This window comes from Durotheca rogersii, assembly GCF_024521655.1.
Source record: "Durotheca rogersii strain YMJ 92031201 chromosome Unknown GGS23scaffold_4, whole genome shotgun sequence".
Taxonomy (NCBI): Eukaryota; Fungi; Ascomycota; class Sordariomycetes; order Xylariales; family Xylariaceae; genus Durotheca; species Durotheca rogersii.
In genome coordinates, this window is record NW_026251235.1 from 1633148 (window position 1) to 1652682 (window position 19535).

Genomic DNA, 19535 nt, shown 5'->3' on the forward strand with positions numbered 1-19535 from the left:
TCTTACGGGAGGTAAGCGAGTGCCTACAAGAACATTCGGTACCTCCTAACATACCTGACCTGCATACACTACCCGTAATCTCCAAAACCAACACAGCACAACATCCCCCTCCTACAACGGAACTGCATGGGATATCTGACAGGCAGGTTGGGCATGTATATTGTCCCCGTTCCCGGGGAGGGGGGGGGGGAATACGATGCACAACACGCTCGACTCATGCACATTGCCTCTCCCAGCACGCAATGTACCTCAGGCAGGCATATATTACATGCCTACTCATACGTTAGACAGGACGTATGTACGTGTAGATATCTACGGTACCTAATCTCAACCCGTCTTATGCATGTAGGACGGCAACATGCTGGAATACGTATGCACGTACCTCAAAGGAGACAAGTTCTTTACGTGTTGTATGTACCTCATGTATGAATAGGTATGTACCTAGGGAGGTATGCGTCGGCTGGGGTCAGCCATTCTATGAGTATGAGTATTGTCCAATCCATACCTACCCTACGTCGTCCCTTCGTGCCCGTCGTAGGGCGTCCAGGGCCAAGGTCCATGGCCTTGAGTTGCTGCGTTTGTAGTACATGGGAGATACCGGCCAAGCTCCCCTACCAATACCTGCACCGGCCGGGATTCCCAGGTAGCATTCTTGGTTCTGGCAGCTGTGCCCACGCGGTGTCTATACATATAGGTATGGATGTCTATACGTAGATGGAACGCAGCGAACCTGTATTGTGTGCGTACACACCCACTACAGAAGGCACGTCAACCCTTTCATTTCGCTGGGGAATCTATGGCTTGGATCTATAAGATCGTCACTGTTCATAGTCAGGTAGCACTCGCAGCCCAGGCCGCCCATTAGTATCCAGCTCCGTAAACAGCCCAGGGTTGGCCTTTTTTTTTTCTCCGCCCCCCGTTGTTGTTGTGGTTATTATTATTGTTGTTATTATTATTTTATCAGAGTGAACCTGGCCCTCGTTCACCAATCTCGGTTTTTTCCTTTCCTTCTGCAGAGGCTCAGGTTTTTAAGACCCGTAATAATAATAGCTATTCCGCCCTGATATGCTGCAGGTGGCATGTGTATTTTCTCCTGCAGCTGAACCCTCCCCAGACTCAACCGATTCCACCTTTCGCTTCTCACCCTCGTAGCGACCGGCCTTCTCTGCGTGCCCAAGGGAGACTGCCGAGACCCTCCTGCTAAGAGCGGTAAGTGGGAGCACCGCCGCCGCCAGCTAGCGGTTGCGACCAGAACGGGAGAACAAGGCTAGGAACGACACGGCGAGCGGTAACTTCACAACGACACCGACGGCGGGGTGAACGGTAGCGACGACAACGACGACAACGACGACAGCAGCCACGACGTCTCGACGGCTCGTTCTCCTATCCCGCCCTGACCTTGGCTGCGGGATCCCCTCACCAGCCGAGTCTGAGACCAAACAGCCCGCTGGGCCCCGTCTTCGCCGCTCGAGTAGGACTTGCTGCCCGGACCCAATTGCGCCCATCCAATTGCTCTTGGCCAGCTCGCACTAGTCGACTAGAGTCGATACTGGCCCGTCGGCATAACAGAACCTCGTCGCGCCAGGCCCTCTCCGCGGCCGCTGGCCAACTGGTGCACTACACACACGTACTTAGGACCGAATCTTATAAGACATAGCTTTATTGGCATTTCCGGACCCTTCCGGCACCAGCTTTCTGCACGAGCCTTGCCAATGTCTCGATGAACAATGGTCACGAGAACGTCGTATAGAGTCGAGTCCTCTTTCCTGCGCCTCGAGACCGAAGGCTTCTCTCTCTCTCTGCCCATCTAACGCCCGCCCCTTGAAGATGCAGGCCGTTCCCAGCGTAAGTCCACAACGCGTCCCGTTCAGGCAAATTGCCAATCACAACATCTGCTCAGAGCAACGGGCCGGTTCCGGATAAGCCTCTCCCCATCACCTCCCATGCCTGGCTTAGTTGGTGCTGCGTTGGATCCCTCTCGGTGCATTTCGTTATTTCCTGTGTTTTTGGGGGGTTGGACTCAAGAATTGTCACCACCAGCATCCCCGGATCGATCTCCCGGGTTCTCGTGGGATTTTTTTTCTCTTTTTGTCTTTTCTAAATCATTTCACTGTTGTCCGTTATTCCTCTTCAGTTTGGGTGCATTCATCCATCCATTCACCAGGACACACAGTGTGGGCCATGGTTGTTGGAGTACTGCTGACCCATATTAGCTTGTTGGAGCCGGCAGTGCGATTGCTGCGGCGGCAACGGGTTTGGCCTTCGGCCAGTTGGCCGAAGAACAACCACCTCCGCGCCCAGACTCGAGGAAGAGGAAATCGATAGCAGACAAAGATTTTCTTAATGTATTCATACCGTCGCGGCCGGCAACCACGAACTCTGCCCTCCCTACGCCCGCGCTTCTAAGCAACGACCCAGCCCAGCATCCGGATCACCTGCTTCCCTCGGCCAATGCGACAGGCGAACCACGAGTCCTTCGGCGGCTGTCTCATACCCAAATCACGTCGACGAAATCCCCTCTTGCGCGCTACCCGTCCATAAGGCAGGCCGATTTTGCACCCGCTTCCCCGATCGCCGAAGACTCGGGGGATTCCGTTTCCTCGAACGGATCGTGGATACGGAGGTTTTCGATACGCCCACGATCCCAGCACGAAAGCCCGAGATCGAGTGTGGGCCCCGACTCGCCTTCGATCACCTTCTCGCACGGCTCCGCGGCACCGATCCTATCACCGTCGGGGCAGACGCCTGCCCAATTACCTCCGAACAAGCTGGTCAAGCGTGCATCGGCCGTCAATGGGACGAACAATACCTCTCTAGTACGGCGAGGACCCAGGCCGCAGATGACCCTGCGAAGGCCAGCTACAAGTCATCAGAGATCGGCTACGTTGCATCAACAAATCAACACCGAAGTGCTGTCATCCTCCTTAGACGAGGAAAATCGTGCCGGGGGTCATACACTCGGTAGCACGGCCGAGTCCTTCTTAAGTGCTGCTGCCAACGGGTTGACAACCTGGAAGTCATTTTGGCACTCCCGCATATCGCGCAGTGTAGCCAAGTCCTCCCCGCTAAGGGGCCGCGACGGCAATACTCCTCCTCCTTCCGGCGTGAAGCGGATCTGCGTAGAACAGCAAGGTCAGCCGCATGTGCATCTTGTGACGCCGAACTTGCTCACCGCAGGCAGCTACACCTTGGAAGAGCCGAGAAACTTAACCCCAGAGCCGGGTATTCGTACCAACACGGACAGCAGCCCGCAAACTTCGAACGGTTCTTCTCTCTCCCCCGATAATACACCTTCTAGGGAACCTCGGCGTTCGATTTCCATGCATTTCAGCCCACCTCCCACCTGGATCTCCAAAACTGGGAGCCTTCGGCGCCGTAAGCGCGGCGAGACCATAGCCGGAACTCAGCGGCACGTATCTGCACCGACCCCGACGACTGCAGAGCCGATGGAGGCTGGTTGTCAAGCCAGCTATCAGAAAACTTCGAGCGGTACGGAGGAGACTGGGCGCGTCGGGTCAGAGCTCATTACTGGTCTCCGTCCCCCAAACGGCCGACGGAATTCTTTATCGCCTCTGCCGCCAATTTCCCGACTTTCCAGTTTTCAAATCGACTTGAGCAAGCTAGGCTCATCGTCTACCGCCGCCCAAGGCAAACCCGAAGAGTCCATGGGACCTATAGCTAATTCGAATACGTCACACACACGGACGTTCGAGCGAGTCCCTACAGGTGCTAGCTCCGAGTATCACCGTGGGTTCACTTCTTGTGATGACGACGATACTGACTTCAAGACGGATACCCCATTTGATTCGCTACGAACAGCGGCGTCGGGACGCAGAAGGACTCTCGATAGCCCCCTGGGATCGATGTTTGATGAGTCACCACCAAGCACAGCTGGCAACAATAACAAGCCAAAGCGACTGTCGATCCAAGAGATCCTAGGTCCGTCCTTCGACCTGGGGAACAGAATCATGGAGGAAGACGAAAGCGTCGCCACCCCTGTCCGTAGGGCGTACAAGGACGCCGAAGCGCGATTCCATAGCACGACCGTGCAGGGCAGGGAGTTCAGTTACAGCTCAGCTTCTCCCAATTTCGCCTCGCAAGAAGATAGCAGCCGGCTTTCTCTAGATGACGACGACGACGATCTCGACTGGGATAAGGAGGATGACAGCGGAATTTATAACCATCTTTCTCCGCCGGGCTCGATGAACTCACGTAAGGGCAGTCCAAATCTCCGAACGGCGTTGGGTCATATCAATGGCAATGGAAGACGCAACGCCCGCTTTGACACGGCTAGCGAGCGGCCTCGAAGTACGGTCTTTGACTGGACAGAAGCCGTCGCTCACGAGAAGATGGATGGGGATGGCGGCTACCCGAGACCGAAAACGGTTCACGGGAAGCACGAGACCGATATGAGGGGCGGACGTACCGCGAGTCGGAAGGGTCCTATACCCGTCCACGTGAGAAGCCAAAGCGTCCCTGTCGTCCCGGATCAGCCCGATACCGCCAAGTCGGTCCCTAAATTTGGAACCTGGGGGCTGGGCCAGAAGAACGCGAGCGAGGATTGGGATGATGATTTTGAGTTCGAGGAAGAGGGAGACGATCTCGGGCACGTTGCCGAGGGAAAGGATAGCCAGTTTTCGATGATCGTCCCTGCGTCTATTCAAGCTACTCAGCCTACGGTTAAGGCTCACTCCGGACAGATCCGGGAGCTCTCTCTCCTAGTCAACGACCTGAAGCGACTATGTCGGCTGGGTCGCGAAATGGACATGCTTGGCGGATCCTCTGCCGGGCTCTGGCAGGAAGCCGAGGGTATTATCACCCTTGCCTCACCCGACGAAGACCCGGCAGACGCAACTGGCTCTCAAGATACCCCCGACCCTTTAGACGCCGGCGAAGATTCTATCGATCCTCGCTTCGTTGACCACGGATTCGACGGAAGTTCCCTCGACGATTACGGACCGTCCAGAGTGACCTTGGACCAACGTACCACCGTGGCCCGTGAACGTCCCCAAGGTCGACGCCGCTCCGTCTTCTCTCCGGAGGATGATATTTTTGGGGCCTGGGACGAGGCCGTCAACGAACTGGCGCCTGACCCACCTCATACTCCGGAGAAGCAGATCTTCGGCCCCGAGTCGAAATCGGTCAACGGTGCGAAATCCGTCATGGAAGCTATGCAATCACGGCAACCCAGACCGGGCATAGACCGTGAACGCAGTCACCCCTCCGCTGGAAAGGTCAACTTCGATACGAATAGCCTCAAAGAGCTAGTGAAGCGAGCGGGCGATCTACGAGACGGCCTATCCGACCTCATCCGGAAAGTGGACCCGGTCACGCAAAGCCCGGCACGGACGCCGAGAAACACGAGACCTGACGGGAGTCCTGCTTTCACGAAGGTCTTCGACGAGCCGCCGTCCAGTCCTACGAAACGAATGCCCCATAGCCACAGCAGCAGCTCTGTGCTGAGCAGCGGCTCCGTTGGCACATCGCCGTCCAACGGGCTCAGCCAGCGCATGCAGATGATGACGGTCAGCTGAAAAGATTGGCGACTACGGGATGCACTACCGATGAACCCCCCTGCCCGTCCCTCTCCTCTACGGAGAGCCGCATATAGGTAAAGGCGACATATTTGATTTGCATAGCGTAGGGTCGGCTCGCTTTTTGCTTTCTTCGGTCGCTCTAATTTGCATACACGGAGGAACCTTGGGCTTTTGTCCAACTGCATGGAGGGAAGCGTCGTATCGGCAGACTTAATTCAATATTGCTCTACTCGTACCCTTTTACAGCAAGACCTGGATATAACCACACTCTTGGTTCCCGCGGGGGCGCTCGATATCGGCTGCTATTCTTACCGCACGACTCCGCATAGGCTTTGACGTCTACGCTCCACTTCAAATGATGATACGCTAGACTTATAGGATCACGAAGTACTACGAATACCGATTTCTACGTACCAAGTCCACACTCGCATTACTCCGGTGGCCCGGCGGGGCGAAGCAGCACGCCGTGATGGACGCTACGGGGTTGTTTAATTTATATATTTCACGCATACACGGGGATTGGGGGTGGATTCCTAGACCCGGCACCGTCGACGTGGCGCGTGCCGGGATCTACTACATCGCCGACACCCCGCATCACGCGTCCATGAACTCTCCGGAGGCTCGACGGAAAAGAAGAGGAAGAGTACGAGAAGAGTACGGAGCTCCTCTTATGATATATGTCTTCTCTCGTTTGTTTTCAGCACCTGCCCAAGGCATTTGTTTAGGAACCTCGACCTTACGACATCCTGTGCGCCTTTCCACTAACGAACCGCATTCTGTTTGGTTTCCACTCGGAAGAGGAAAATATTAAAAATAAAAGAGTCGACTTATTTCTTCTTCTCCTTCTGCCCCCTCCCCCTCCCTTTTCTCCATCTCTCTCATACGGCATTGGCATCGGCATGGTACGGCAAGGCAAGACAGACAGACACGGCAAACGGAATGCATTGTACAGGTAGACACGGGCGGCAGGCTCAGGTTAAGGCAAGGCTGTCTAGGCACCAAAACAACCCAAAATAGAAAAAAGTGAAAAAAGAATTCGGGAAGAAAAAAGGTGAAGTGAGCCTGACCGTGAGGGACTACAGCGTCCTATCTAACTAGCTGCGCCTGTGGGCACCGATGATTCTGTGCCCGGCGTTGACAAGGAGAGGTTGTACCACGGATCGGGAATACGTAGTGCTGGCCAGGTTGTCGGTCTCCCCCATCGGTCCCCATCCGCACGCCTCAGGTAGGTAGGTGGTAGGTAGGTAAGCGGAGAATAGGCGAGCGACGCGCCGACGGGGCAGGTCGGGGCAACCCGGCGGTTCCCTGGTTGCTGGTCGGCTGCCAATGAAAAGGGTCCGGTTGTTGTTGTTGCGTCCAATCAAGGCAAGCCCCCGGTAGTACAATAAAGCCGGATAGCAGCAAATGCTACGCAGTCGACGCACGGGCACGTGTCACGGTGCGATCCCGAGGCCATCCACCCACGGAATTAGTTGGTACGAACGGGGGAAGGTTTTCCCCCTTTTATTAAGAAATGCCAACGGGTCACCTGTTGTAAACATACCTACATGCTTGCCGTATTTATAGGTATAAATATGCAAAGATGGATGCATGCATAGAACGGAATTGGTTCGTTGACATTGGCGTATATTGATTTCATAAGTACTTAGGTAGGTAGGCATGTAAGACCTACATATGAGCCTCCATGTTAAATAGGGGACGAGAGATGGCCTGGCTCCACGCATACCGTTCAATATGTATATATGTAATAATGTAATAACGTGAAGCGAGATGGGGTTGATGAAAGGGAGCCCAGGAGGCACGTAGGGTACATACCTCCTGATAGGCAGTTGACAGACAGACAGCGACGAGGATCTGGCAGTCTAGAGCCAATAAAGGAGAATTGTAAACCAGGTACCTCAGGTATATACGTGTATGAGTAGAGTGCTGATATCGGTTATCTACCTACCAGGGCGGGTAGCAGATCGAACATGTAGGTAGGTACCTAAGGCATAGCTGTGATGTGATATATATACTCTCGTATAGGGGTTATCGGTATGCACGTACCTGCCATCATTTGTGATTGGACTGCCGACGCCAAGAATCTATGTTTACGATGTTATCGATTGGCGTCTGCCGGTTGGGCCAAGCACGTGTAGTAGGACACGGAGGGTATCTAGGTAGGTACATGGAAGGTACAGACCTACCTGATAGGATACTTAATCGAACCAAATGATATACCTGCCTTGTATTCATTTCCTATAGGTACCCACCAGGTATTTGTAGGGTACAACACTTCGGTACGTAGCAGGCAGATATGCAGGTAAGGGAGATAGCGGAGGTGCTACTTCTAGAATTGCAAGCACACTGACCCGCAGAGAGGGGCTCCTCCCCCGTAGCAACGAATAGGAACCGCCCTTTCCCTTTAGAAAGTTCTCCAGGCAGAGAAACAGAAAAGGAAAGGAAAGAAAAAAAACAGACAACCTGAGCTACCCTCTTCTCGACTGTCTCCCGAGCCAGGCACAACACAAACCTCTCTTCATACCACTCACACACCGCTCCTCTCCTATCCTTCTTATTCTTCTTCTGCCCTCAGCCTCCATCACATAACCCTCTCCCCAAACCACATCCATTCATTCTTCCTCCTCGCTTGCCAGCCTCTCTCTCTCCCCTCCTCCTCTTAGACCCTAATCAGCAACAACCGCCAACATGCGCGAGATCGTAAGTCATGATACAGCCCCCTTTGCCCCTCGCCTCCCTCCAAGCCCAGTCCAAGACCAAGAAAAAAAAAACCGAGTACCGAAACGCGACGCCCCTCCACACACGCTCTGTCACGCATACATGACACGACCACCACCGCGTCTTGTGGTCCTCTCGGCGGCGTTGAGCTGTCAACAACCCAACACAACAGGATGAAAATTGCAAAGCTAACCCGTGTCTCGTTCTCTTGATAGGTTCACCTCCAGACCGGCCAATGCGTAAGTGCCACAACCAACAGGAACCCCCATCGCGCTAGAATCTGGCAGCGCTCACACAGGATTCGCAGGGCAACCAAATTGGTGCTGCTTTCTGGCAGACCATCTCGGGCGAGCACGGTCTCGACAGCAATGGCGTGTACGTATATCTAGACCCGGCGATGTGTCGACACGGCAGGGACGGTAATGCTGACAGACGGGTCGGTGGACAGTTACAATGGCACCTCGGAGCTCCAGCTTGAGCGCATGAGCGTCTACTTCAACGAGGTACGTGGTTGCGGCCATGTGGAGGGATGCCATCGGACGGAGGACGAGGACGCTAACGTGCCCCGGGTGACAGGCCTCTGGTAACAAGTACGTGCCTCGCGCCGTCCTTGTCGATCTCGAGCCCGGCACCATGGATGCCGTCCGTGCTGGCCCCTTCGGCCAGCTCTTCCGCCCCGACAACTTCGTCTTCGGCCAGTCGGGTGCTGGCAACAACTGGGCCAAGGGCCACTACACCGAGGGCGCCGAGCTCGTCGACCAGGTCCTCGACGTCGTCCGCCGCGAAGCTGAGGGCTGCGACTGCCTTCAGGGCTTCCAGATCACCCACTCTCTCGGCGGTGGTACCGGTGCCGGTATGGGCACCCTGCTGATCTCCAAGATCCGCGAGGAATTCCCAGACCGCATGATGGCCACCTTCTCCGTCGTCCCCTCCCCCAAGGTCTCCGACACCGTCGTCGAGCCTTACAACGCCACCCTCTCCGTCCACCAGCTGGTCGAGAACTCTGACGAGACTTTCTGTATCGATAACGAGGCCCTGTACGACATTTGCATGCGCACTCTGAAGCTGTCGAACCCCTCGTACGGTGATCTCAACCACCTCGTCTCTGCCGTCATGTCCGGTGTCACCACTTGCCTGCGCTTCCCCGGTCAGCTAAACTCTGACCTGCGCAAGCTTGCCGTGAACATGGTGCCCTTCCCTCGTCTACACTTCTTCATGGTCGGCTTCGCACCCCTGACCAGTCGCGGTGCCCACTCTTTCCGCGCTGTCACCGTTCCCGAGTTGACCCAGCAGATGTTTGACCCCAAGAACATGATGGCTGCTTCGGATTTCCGCAACGGTCGATATCTCACGTGCTCTGCCATCTTGTAAGCCTCGTGTTCACTCTCCTTCCTCTCACCCCCCCCCCCCCCCCCAAACAAACCCAACTGCTAACCCTAATCAAATTAGCCGTGGCAAGGTCTCGATGAAGGAGGTCGAGGACCAGATGCGCAATGTTCAGAACAAGAACTCGTCCTACTTCGTTGAGTGGATCCCCAACAACGTCCAGACCGCCCTCTGCTCCATCCCACCCCGTGGCTTGAAGATGTCATCGACGTTCGTCGGTAACTCGACCGCCATCCAGGAGCTGTTCAAGCGTATCGGCGAGCAGTTCACCGCCATGTTCCGACGAAAGGCTTTCTTGCATTGGTACACTGGTGAAGGCATGGACGAGATGGAGTTCACCGAGGCCGAGTCCAACATGAACGACTTGGTTAGCGAATACCAGCAGTACCAGGATGCCGGTGTCGATGAGGAGGAAGAGGAGGAGTACGGCGAGGATGCCCAGGGCGAGGCCGAGGAGTAAATTGGACCCCTCTTATACCCATTGCCACAGAGAGGGCAGCATTGCGTGGATGGATGGATGGATGAGTAGGGCATGTCACCATTCTGTGGTTGTCTTCTATACTATTCTCGCATAACCCCCCTCACTCCCTCCCCTCCCTCTCAGCGCCTAGACCTTCAATGGATATAAAGGAATAATATAGTCAATCGCGGTCGATTGCAAGGTCTCGGGGGCTTGTTAGATGTGTAACCAACCACTCTCTGGCGTGTTTGGGAGAAGGAGAAGAACAGAAACAAAGAACTAAAAGAGGAGGGTTATTATTCTTCGGTAGTAGTGACAAGAAAACAGAATTGATTTTCTTGTACCCGTTCTCTGCATCGACATTCTCGTATCGACTTGGCAGTGGTAGTAGTAAGCACCGGTGACCGTCGTCGCATACGACGAAGCAGCCCTAGGTTCGGAGAGGCTAAAGATGCAAGGGATATAGGTTCTCACCCATTCCCGCCTATCTCCGACCCACCGCAGTCTACGTATGTGTATATATACCAGCGGCAGTTCGTGCACGCGATTGTCGATTCTGCGAAGGCGTGTAAGGTCTACACGTATTGCCTATAGGAACGCACCCCCCCGGCCGCGTCCGTCGAAAATAAAGGGAGGGAGGGAGGAAGACCGCGGGGCCAGTGGGGGGCGAACGAGCAGGGCGCGAAGACAATGTGCTGCCGGCTGTATCTATCCACGGGAAGCCGAGAACGTAGTCGCGGTCTATATATATATATATATATATAAATCTATGTAAGGACATGTAACCGAGGTAGCTAGGCGAAGAACTACCTAACCTAGTATATACGGCCCGATCCTCTCTCTCCCTTTCCCGCCGCAGCCAGCCTGCCCGCCTACCAATCCGGCGCGGCGCCGCACCCGCCCGCCGTCGTCGGCGTCGCGACCTCGAGGGGCCCGCGCGTCTGGGCCCGCGCGTCCGAGTCCGCCGTGGGCCGGACGCCGGGCTTCTTGGCGCGGCGGCCCTTGAAGCCGATCTTGCGGTCGAGCTCGTCGAACTCGCCGGCGCTGCCGCCGCCGCCGCCGCCGCCGCCGCCGCACCCTTCGCCCTTGCGCACCATCCACCGCGACGTGCCCAGCGCGGCGTCGAGCTCCGCGACCGGCGGCAGCTTGACGTAGACCATGGGCGCGCCGCCGTCGCCCGCCGCCGCGGGCCGCTCCTCCGCCTCGAACGTCGCGATCGACAGCGCCGCGTCGTTGCGGCAGCTGCCGTCGCCGAGGTCGAAGTTGCGCTTGTGGAACGGGCACGAGACCCACGGCGCCGAGGGGGGCGCGGCGGAGAGGGCGGGAGCCGGGTCCTGCCCGATGAGCCCGTCGGACAGCGCGAACGACCGCCTGTGCGGGCACATCTGCTGCGCGGCGTAGTAGCGGCCGCGGACGCGCCACAGCGCGAGCTGGGTGTCGCCGCGCTTGATGGTGGCGCTGAGGCCGCCGGGGGCCTCGTCGGCGCCGGCGAAGTAGCTCGCCTCGACGACGGGCTGCCAGGCGGTGGCGGACCAGCGGCGGCGCAGGCCGGCGAAGTCGTCGGCGGCGGCGTCGCGCGGCCAGCGCACCGGCCGCGTCTGGCCGCGGTCGCGCTCCGTCTCCATCGCCTCGACGGCGTCGTCCGTGTTGGCGAACTGCCGGAACTTGGCCGCGATCGCGGGGCTGCCGACCGCCTCGGCCCACTCGTCGAAGAACGAGTCGACGAGCTCCCGCATCTGCGCCTCGAGCGACGCGCAGATCCCCAGCTTGTCCTCGAGCACCACCTGCTGCAGGTACCTCAGCCCCCCCGGCAGGCTCTCGATCCACCTCGCCGTCCGCTGCAGCTTGTCCGCCGTCCGGATGTAGAACATCAGGTACCGGTCGAGGATCGGGACCACCTCCGACGGCGCCACGTCCTTGGCCAGGAGCTCCGCGTGCCTCGGCTTCGCGCCGCCGTTGCCCCCGACGAAGATGTTGAAGCCCTTCTCCGTCGCGATGAGTCCGAAACTTTTGGGGGGGAAGCCGTCAGCACGGTTACGCTCTGATGGAAATAATCTTGCGGTGATAGAGACAGACACATTACACTCACTCTTTACTCTGGGCCTCGGCGCACTCGCGCACGCAGCCGCTCACGCCGCCTTTTATCTTATGAGGACCCCGGATGCTCTTATACCGCTCCTCGAGCCTGACGGCCATGCCTACGCTATCGCCAACACCGAACCGGCACCACGTCGTCCCCACGCAGCTCTTAACGGTCCGTAGCGACTTCGCATAGGCGTGTCCGCTCTCCATGCCCCCTTGCACCAGCCGGCTCCAGATATCGATCAGATCTTGCTTCTTAGCCCCGAACATGTCTATGCGCTGTCCGCCGGTGATCTTGGTGTACAGGTTATACTTCTTGGCAACTTCGCCGATGATGATGAGCTTGTCTGGCGTGATCTCCCCGGCGGATACGCGAGGAACCACGGAGAAGGTGCCGTTCCGTTGGATGTTTCCCAGGAATCGATCGTTGGTATCCTGCAGGCCGTGCGTGGTCTTGTCCATAACGTGCTTGTTCCATAGCGACGCGAAGATGCTAGCCAGCGCGGGTTTGCAAGCTTCGCAGCCGTCTGAGTCTTTGTCGCTTCCTACTTCCCGCATGACCTCGGCGAGAGTCTTGAGTCTCTTTACCATGATGATGTTATATAAATCGACTCGAGAATAGTTAAAATGGGCACACAGGTAGTTAGTCACCTCGGCGCCCATCTCCTTCATGGTTTTGGTAAAGATACTCGTAACGAGTGGCATGCAACCGCCGCAACCAGTACCAGCCTTGGTGCACGCCTTAACCTCGCCAACAGTCTTACAGGCGCCATCTTTAATGCTGTTGACGATGTCTCCCTTCGTAACGTTGTGGCAAGAGCAGATCTGGGTGTCGTCTTCGAGGTCGTCGGTGCCGTCGTCACCTTCTTTCTTCGCACCGAGGATGAGTTGCGCCGGAGGTATTTCTAGCTCTTTCTGATTCTTGACCATGGGCACCAGTTTTATGTAATCGTTCGTATCGCCAATCATCATACCGCCGAGCAGATATTTACCATCGGCGGTAAATAGATATTTTTTATAAACTTGAGCGAAGGGGTCTTTGTAAACAAGGGCCTTAACCTGAGGCCCGCCGGCAGCGCTCTGGTCTTCCGTCTTCCTTCTTGCCGCTCTCACTGGCCAGGAACTGGGGCCATCTCTATCAGCAAAGAAGTCGCCAAAGCTGGCAACATCGACGCCCAGTAACTTGAGCTTGGTGCTCAAATCAGGCCGCTTGAAACGTCTCGGCTGGTGGAGCTTGGCTTGCGTGAGGTTAAAGGATAGAACATCAGCCATCTCGACGCCGGGGGCGATGAGGCCGAAAGTCTGGTTCTGCCAGCTCGCACACTCGCCGATAGCGTAAATGCCGGGGATGGTCGTGCTTAGGTCGTCGTTGACGAGGATCCCGCCGCCTCGGTCCGCACATAGGAGACCCGCGCTCCTAGCTAGGCTATCGCGAGGTCGCACACCGATGGCGAAGCAAACCGTAGAGCAATCCATCTCTTCGCCGTCGTCAAAAATCACGCCTATGACATTATTCTCCTCATCCGTCTTAATCGTTCCTACCCGCTTGCCAAGTAAGACGTCGAGACCGAGATTGGTGACTTTTTCGACAACTAGGTTTCCAGCTTCGACATCGAGCTGTCGGCTAAGTACCCATTGGTTCCTCTCTATTAGCTTGACCTTTTCAAAGCATTTCAGGTCCATCAGGGCGTTCGCTGCCTCGAGGCCTAGCAAGCCACCGCCGACGACGGCGCCGACAGTCCCCTTACGTGACTCTCCGAAGGCTATGAGCTTCTCTAGATCCTCGATGGTCCTGTAGACAAAGACTCCGTTTGCGCCGTGGCCGGGGGTTTCGGCCGGCAACACAGCGTCGGACCCCGTGGCTAGAACGAGAATGTCGTACGAGACTACGTCGCCGCTGGCACAGGTCACAGTCTTATTCGCAGGGTTGATGCTAGTGACCAGGGTGTTCAGGTGGTAATTGAGTTTGCCGTCCGGGGCGTGCGACATGTACTGCATCACGCGTGAGTGACCATGGCGAATAGGTTTGGTTGAGCGTTCGCGAGGCTTGAGCATATTCACTAACCCATTCTTTCGGGTTCAGGTATAAATTCTCAACTTTCCTATGGCTGAAGAAGCTGGTAAGGCCGACCCGATTATAGGCGAGGTGAGGTTCCTCGCCGATAACAACAACATCATATGCGCGAGCTCTCGCGTCAAGCTTCAAGAGTTTCTCTCTAGTAAGCAAGGTTAGAGAGATCCGACGAGAACGCTCGACCTATGGAGCACATTCACGGCTTACATAAAGGCGATGCCGACCATTCCCAGGCCAACAACGACCAACTTAGTCCTCTCGCCAGCAGCCATCTTCAAGGCGCGGGGGGGTACGCGAAAGCCACCACTGCTACGTTGCCGTTATGCTGCTTAACGACATATACTATAGGGATCGCAGGCGTATGATGGAACAACTAGCGAGCGGAGCGAGGGCGTTCCTCGAGAGGAAGAGCTTGAGGAAGAGGATGGACGGCAAGACGAGGCCGGAAGGAATAGCAGGCGGCGATGAAGAATATTGAAAGTAGACGGGGAGAGGCGGGGAGGGGAGTGTAGGAATGCAATGCAGAAGAAGACCACGCGGAGGAGACATTGCAGGAGAAGGGCAGCTCGACGAGGGCACACATGAGGGAAAAGCAATGTCGATAGCAGAAACACACATCTCCGGGGACTAAGATGCCTCACGGCCAGGGTATCCAATAGATAGCCAGCCATTAGAGGCGACTCCAGCCGGGGCATCTACAGCCGCGATGCCATTGGATGTACCCGATAGGCGACAAGATCGGGAGACGGTGGAGACGAGGGAGGGAGTCAACATCCCGCGTGGGTACCTTGGGGGCCTGTAGAGGCGGCTGCCGTCACCTATTCGCAAAACCAGGTCGACTGGGAATGCTGTCTCCGTGTCCTTCGGCGATGGAATTGCGAGAGTCGGCAATATTAGCATAGCCGTGGGAAGGTTGCGGGTTTCCACGGAGGCACGGCGGCGGTGCGGGCTGCGACATGGCGAAATGTGGGAGACGATGTCGTTTAGATAGTGGTGACAGCAGGGCGGTGCCCTCTCTCTGTCCCAATAGCAGGTGTGTAATGGCATTAGGTGGACTGGACGGGCGGTGTCGTCAGTTTACTTCCTTATCGGTATCGGCGGTCGGCGCCGCTCGATAAGACCGTCCACCCCTCCTCATCCCCTCCGTACCATTGGTCAATCCGAGGAGGCCCGGAGTTGATAATTCCTAGACGACGCTGGCGCCGCGGAGAAAGAGAAAAAAGACAGCCAGATAACAGTCCATGGGTACATCGGTGCACCCTTAGATGCCGTGGGTTTAGGTGCCTTGGGCCATAATAGGAGAGGTGGCAGACACCTGCCTACCTACCTACCTACCTACCCTAACACCTAACGGAATCTCAGATTCCCGCTATTCGATCGCTATTCGATCGCTACCTGATAATAATACGTACATGCATACCTGTAGATAGATAGGTAGGTACCTGATAGTAGGCCTTGATGTAGATAGCTGAGGCATTTGCTTCTCCGGGAAATGCAGCTCGGCATCTTAGGTAACCTGTCCCCCAATTCTCCCCCTCAACTGATATAAGTAAGCGATAAAAGTAAGCTTAGGACGACTCCCAACCGCTGGCTTCATTTTCCATCCGTACGTATGGGTTGATCGGCGCGTGTTGCCCTCGAATTATATTGCCTTCGAATCACTTATTACGCGATCCCACACTTAATGCGACACAAAACCGGAATTCCGTCCTACCGTATTCTACCCAAGCGCTCACGCGCATCTATATATCGATTTGGGGATCCGACGACCACAGATACGGAGGCAAGCATCTATTTTTTTTTTTCCTTTCCCTACGTGCCCTAGGCAGGTAAGCCAACTAACCAGGCTACAGGGTGCGATCATTTCCCGGACATGTCCTACGTCGAGCACGCCGAGAACACCCCACGTATACCTATACATATCCGGGCTAACAGCGTTATAACACAAAGTCACGTTTACATATATCCATCCACGCGAAACGATGGGTCAGAGGCGAAAGGCCTTCCCCCTTACCGAGGCCAGGAGCTTACCTTACATACTTGCCTAGCCTCCTCTTTGCCAGGTACGCGCTGAGATCCTATTCCTGGCCGCCAATCTGCCAGCCTCACGGGCTAGCCTGCGAGTCTGACGAGCTTGCTCGGGGGGGGGGGGGGGAGTTAGCGGCGGTTCTGGCGACGGAATTATTTATAGCAATAGGACCCTCCGTTCGATAGACGCGGCTCCGAATTGTTCCCAACGACATTCTGCCACCGTCGCTGCCACCTGCTTACCTATCCCCGAGCGGAGCCAAGGTCAACAACATGTTTGATAGAGGTGGGTAGTCTGGAAACATCCTGAAGGATGCGGTACCCTCTTCCCGAACCCCCACCACCAATAGCGAACCCTCGCCCCTTTCCATGTGTGCGTGTCTCTATGTACATACGCTCTTCTGTCAAACCCCCCTACCCTACCTACCCCAAGCGAATCCGCCAGCAATATCACAACATCGTGTCGTGGTATTAGCAACCGTGGGATCGTTTCCCATCTTCTGGTCCCCTCCCCCCCTCCCTCTCTTCCTCCCCATGCGTCGCGTGCCTTCTACGCGCCTTCTACGCCATCTATACCTTCCGCATTCCACGCCCTCGGCGCGCCACCGTCGCGTCCTCAGTAGCCTATTCCGGCAGGCGCTGACATCCCAATCTCCGCATGCGGGCGACGGGATGCGCATGGCGGCGCTCGCTGGGTTGCCTGGCACCCCCTTTCTCGCTTCCTTTTTCCCTTTCCTCCTCTTCCCCCACGAGCCCAGCTCGTCCGATGGGAGGTCCCGGCGGCATGTGCGCGCGTGCGCGCCTGCATATAGATGCTGCAGGTTGGTTCAGGTCGTTGTTAGAGGTGAGGGGGGGGGAGAGCGTGTGCGTGGTGGTATGGATGTGGGCGCAATAAACGTCGCTCGGATACGAGTGTAAGCAGGCTTCCCTGCTACCACCTGACTGAGGAGCAATGCGAGCCTACGAGCCTCGACCGGTTTGCTGGAAAGGAGTTTCCCTGCGGATGGCGGTACGGGGATAGCCCCCTTTTAGTTACGTGATGCACGAGCTACCTACCTACACAGCGGAAGAATCGAAACAGCGTTGCTACGGAGAGGGATCAATGGACTGGCCTGGCCTGGCTACCTACCTAGGGTGGAGAAGGAGAGATACGTTTGCAGGTAGGGCGTTGCTGCTAACTGGGAATAGACAGATCGTTCTAGGGCCGAATCCGGGTTGCGTCTGGAGTAATTCAGGGTATAGCAGATTGAAGCCTGTAGCCGCATGCCGTGTGGGTTGGAGTGATGGCATCTCGCAATCTCACCTAACCACAATCTAATAAGAACGTACGCGTGTACGTGCATAGCGCAGCTCAAAAATAGCATCGCCCATGTAGTACCGACTCCTTACCGCCATTCCCTTTCGGTATGCACACAGCATGGACGGCAAGGCCTCGATATGGCACGTGCTAATATGGGAATTGTGAGTCCGTTCGCGAGAGACGGCCGACTCCTCGCGCTCCCATCCTGTCTTGGGGCGTGATCGATCAACCACGCGACTCGGTGGGCTTGTCGGCTCTTGCGTATGGGTCCGAGAGGCCAGTGCCCGTATCTCTCGAGGTCGTCTTTCCTGACCGAACGGAAGCTGTTGGTGCTTACATGGTAGGTATATCTGGCTGTTGGCTGATCGGCGGGGTGGGCTTTGTACGTGTAGGCCAAGGTATCGTGATAGATATTGTCAACTCCGTTACCGAAGTTGTAGGTAAGTGACGACGTTATGTACACGGAGGTACATACCTGTAATGCAGTAGGTACATAGGTATGCAGGTGAACACGACTCAGGTGCGTATAGCAGGCAATATCCATGAACCGTTTACTGTAGGTAATATCTCTCTTCAAGTTTTACCGATATTGATCCGGCGTCGGGGTTCTACTTGCAACACCTCTCGGGTCGGTTCACACACGATCCGGGGGGCGAGACTAACACTTCTCTTTCTTTGATTTGGGCGCTCAAGACAGCAGCGCCGAACATCACGGGGCCGTTAGGCGCATATTCGGCTCGCGAACCATAGCGCCGATCCACCGTCGACTCGAGCCGTGGCTCGCACGTGTAGATACTTCCTTGCTATACAATCCACCTAAATCTCGAGCTTCGGCGACACCGATTTGCCTCTCTGACCATCCGCCCCCCCGAACCCAATGGTGGCCGCCAGATCAACGAATGCCTGCAGCAACATTGCATTGCCGAGCCCTCCCTCTCCTATCACCGCTCCCGACGCCTTTTCACGCCTTGGGGTACCTGCATAGGCGCGTCCGCTAAGTCGTCCCTACGTCACCGTCGCTAACAAGAAGGCAGACGAGGACGACGGCCCGCCGACTCCACCTCCGCGTCCGCCTCCAACCAATACTCCTTCCATTGTCGAATAGATCCTGAAGATCCTGCACGCCCGGACCATTCCGCCTTGTCTCGGCGACACTCACCTCGCGAGAGCTCGGCGCCGCCGATTCGCGGGCGATTAGGCGTCTGACTAATCACTCTATTGTCCCTCGTACATGCATCTGCCGATGATGCCCTTCCCGTTCTTCGGGGCTTCGTCCACCAATGCCAGTCGTTATGTCCGTCTCGGTAGGTAGTCGCGGGGGCCACCATGCTGTGTTTTCAGCCGTTGATCTGCCCGCCGGTGCCGCCCGTGTAGCCGTCCAGGACCGTCAGCCCGCATACCCTTACGAATCACCAGTTGGGAGAGCCAAGACATCTCTCGCCGTCTTTCATCACCGAGCTTTACCAGTCGGGGAGAGATCAGAGACCAACTGGGGAGGTTGGATGCGCCGTCTCGCTGCCCTGATGTAAGTCGAGCCCTGCGGCACCTATTATTAGGGTGCGGTCTCTGTCGGACGCTGGCCCCCCTTCTGAACGCTGACAGGCACGTCCAAGAAAACACGAGACGCCATCAAACTTGCACATCTTGACCGTTCCCCGGACCTCGCTGTAAAATTAGACTCATTTCGTCTCACGCGGTGGTTACACGGCCGCCGCGGCTGACGACAACCGGCCGTCTGGTTGTTCCTGAAGCAGGAGTGCACCATCCGCTGATACGTAGATACATGACGAGGCGGCCGTTCCGGTGATACGATTTACATGTGGCATGACTTTATCTCAACTGCGCGGGATTCGGTTGGAGCTGGCGGAATCCAACCTCCTGCTACGGCCATAGCGGCACTAGCCCTTGACCGACGGGCAGATTAAGCAGTTAGCGCAGCTAGCGAGCCCT

At 56.4% G+C, this 19535-nt stretch overlaps 3 protein-coding genes across 3 annotated transcripts; 2 read left to right on the forward strand and 1 right to left on the reverse strand.

The window, feature by feature from the left end:
- Positions 1-1666: 1666 nt before the first annotated feature.
- Positions 1667-5770, forward strand: GGS23DRAFT_367942 (uncharacterized protein). Its single transcript, XM_051513322.1, has 2 exons — positions 1667-1845; positions 2214-5770. The coding sequence occupies exons 1-2, from the start codon at positions 1828-1830 to the stop codon at positions 5532-5534; spliced, it is 3339 nt and encodes a 1112-aa protein (XP_051374802.1). The 5' UTR covers positions 1667-1827; the 3' UTR covers positions 5535-5770.
- Positions 5771-7800: 2030 nt separating this feature from the next.
- Positions 7801-10450, forward strand: GGS23DRAFT_555425 (beta-tubulin). The gene is made up of 6 exons (XM_051515601.1): positions 7801-8237; positions 8471-8494; positions 8563-8630; positions 8704-8758; positions 8832-9622; positions 9705-10450. The coding sequence occupies exons 1-6, from the start codon at positions 8226-8228 to the stop codon at positions 10099-10101; spliced, it is 1347 nt and encodes a 448-aa protein (XP_051374803.1). The 5' UTR covers positions 7801-8225; the 3' UTR covers positions 10102-10450.
- Positions 10451-10924: 474 nt separating this feature from the next.
- Positions 10925-14706, reverse strand: GGS23DRAFT_368060 (nitrite reductase). The gene is made up of 4 exons (XM_051513323.1): positions 14465-14706; positions 14249-14399; positions 12191-14175; positions 10925-12108 (listed from the first exon to the last, which is right to left on the reverse strand). Exons 1-4 carry the CDS (start codon positions 14527-14529, stop codon positions 10974-10976), a joined length of 3336 nt encoding a protein of 1111 aa, XP_051374804.1. The 5' UTR covers positions 14530-14706; the 3' UTR covers positions 10925-10973.
- Positions 14707-19535: the final 4829 nt, after the last annotated feature.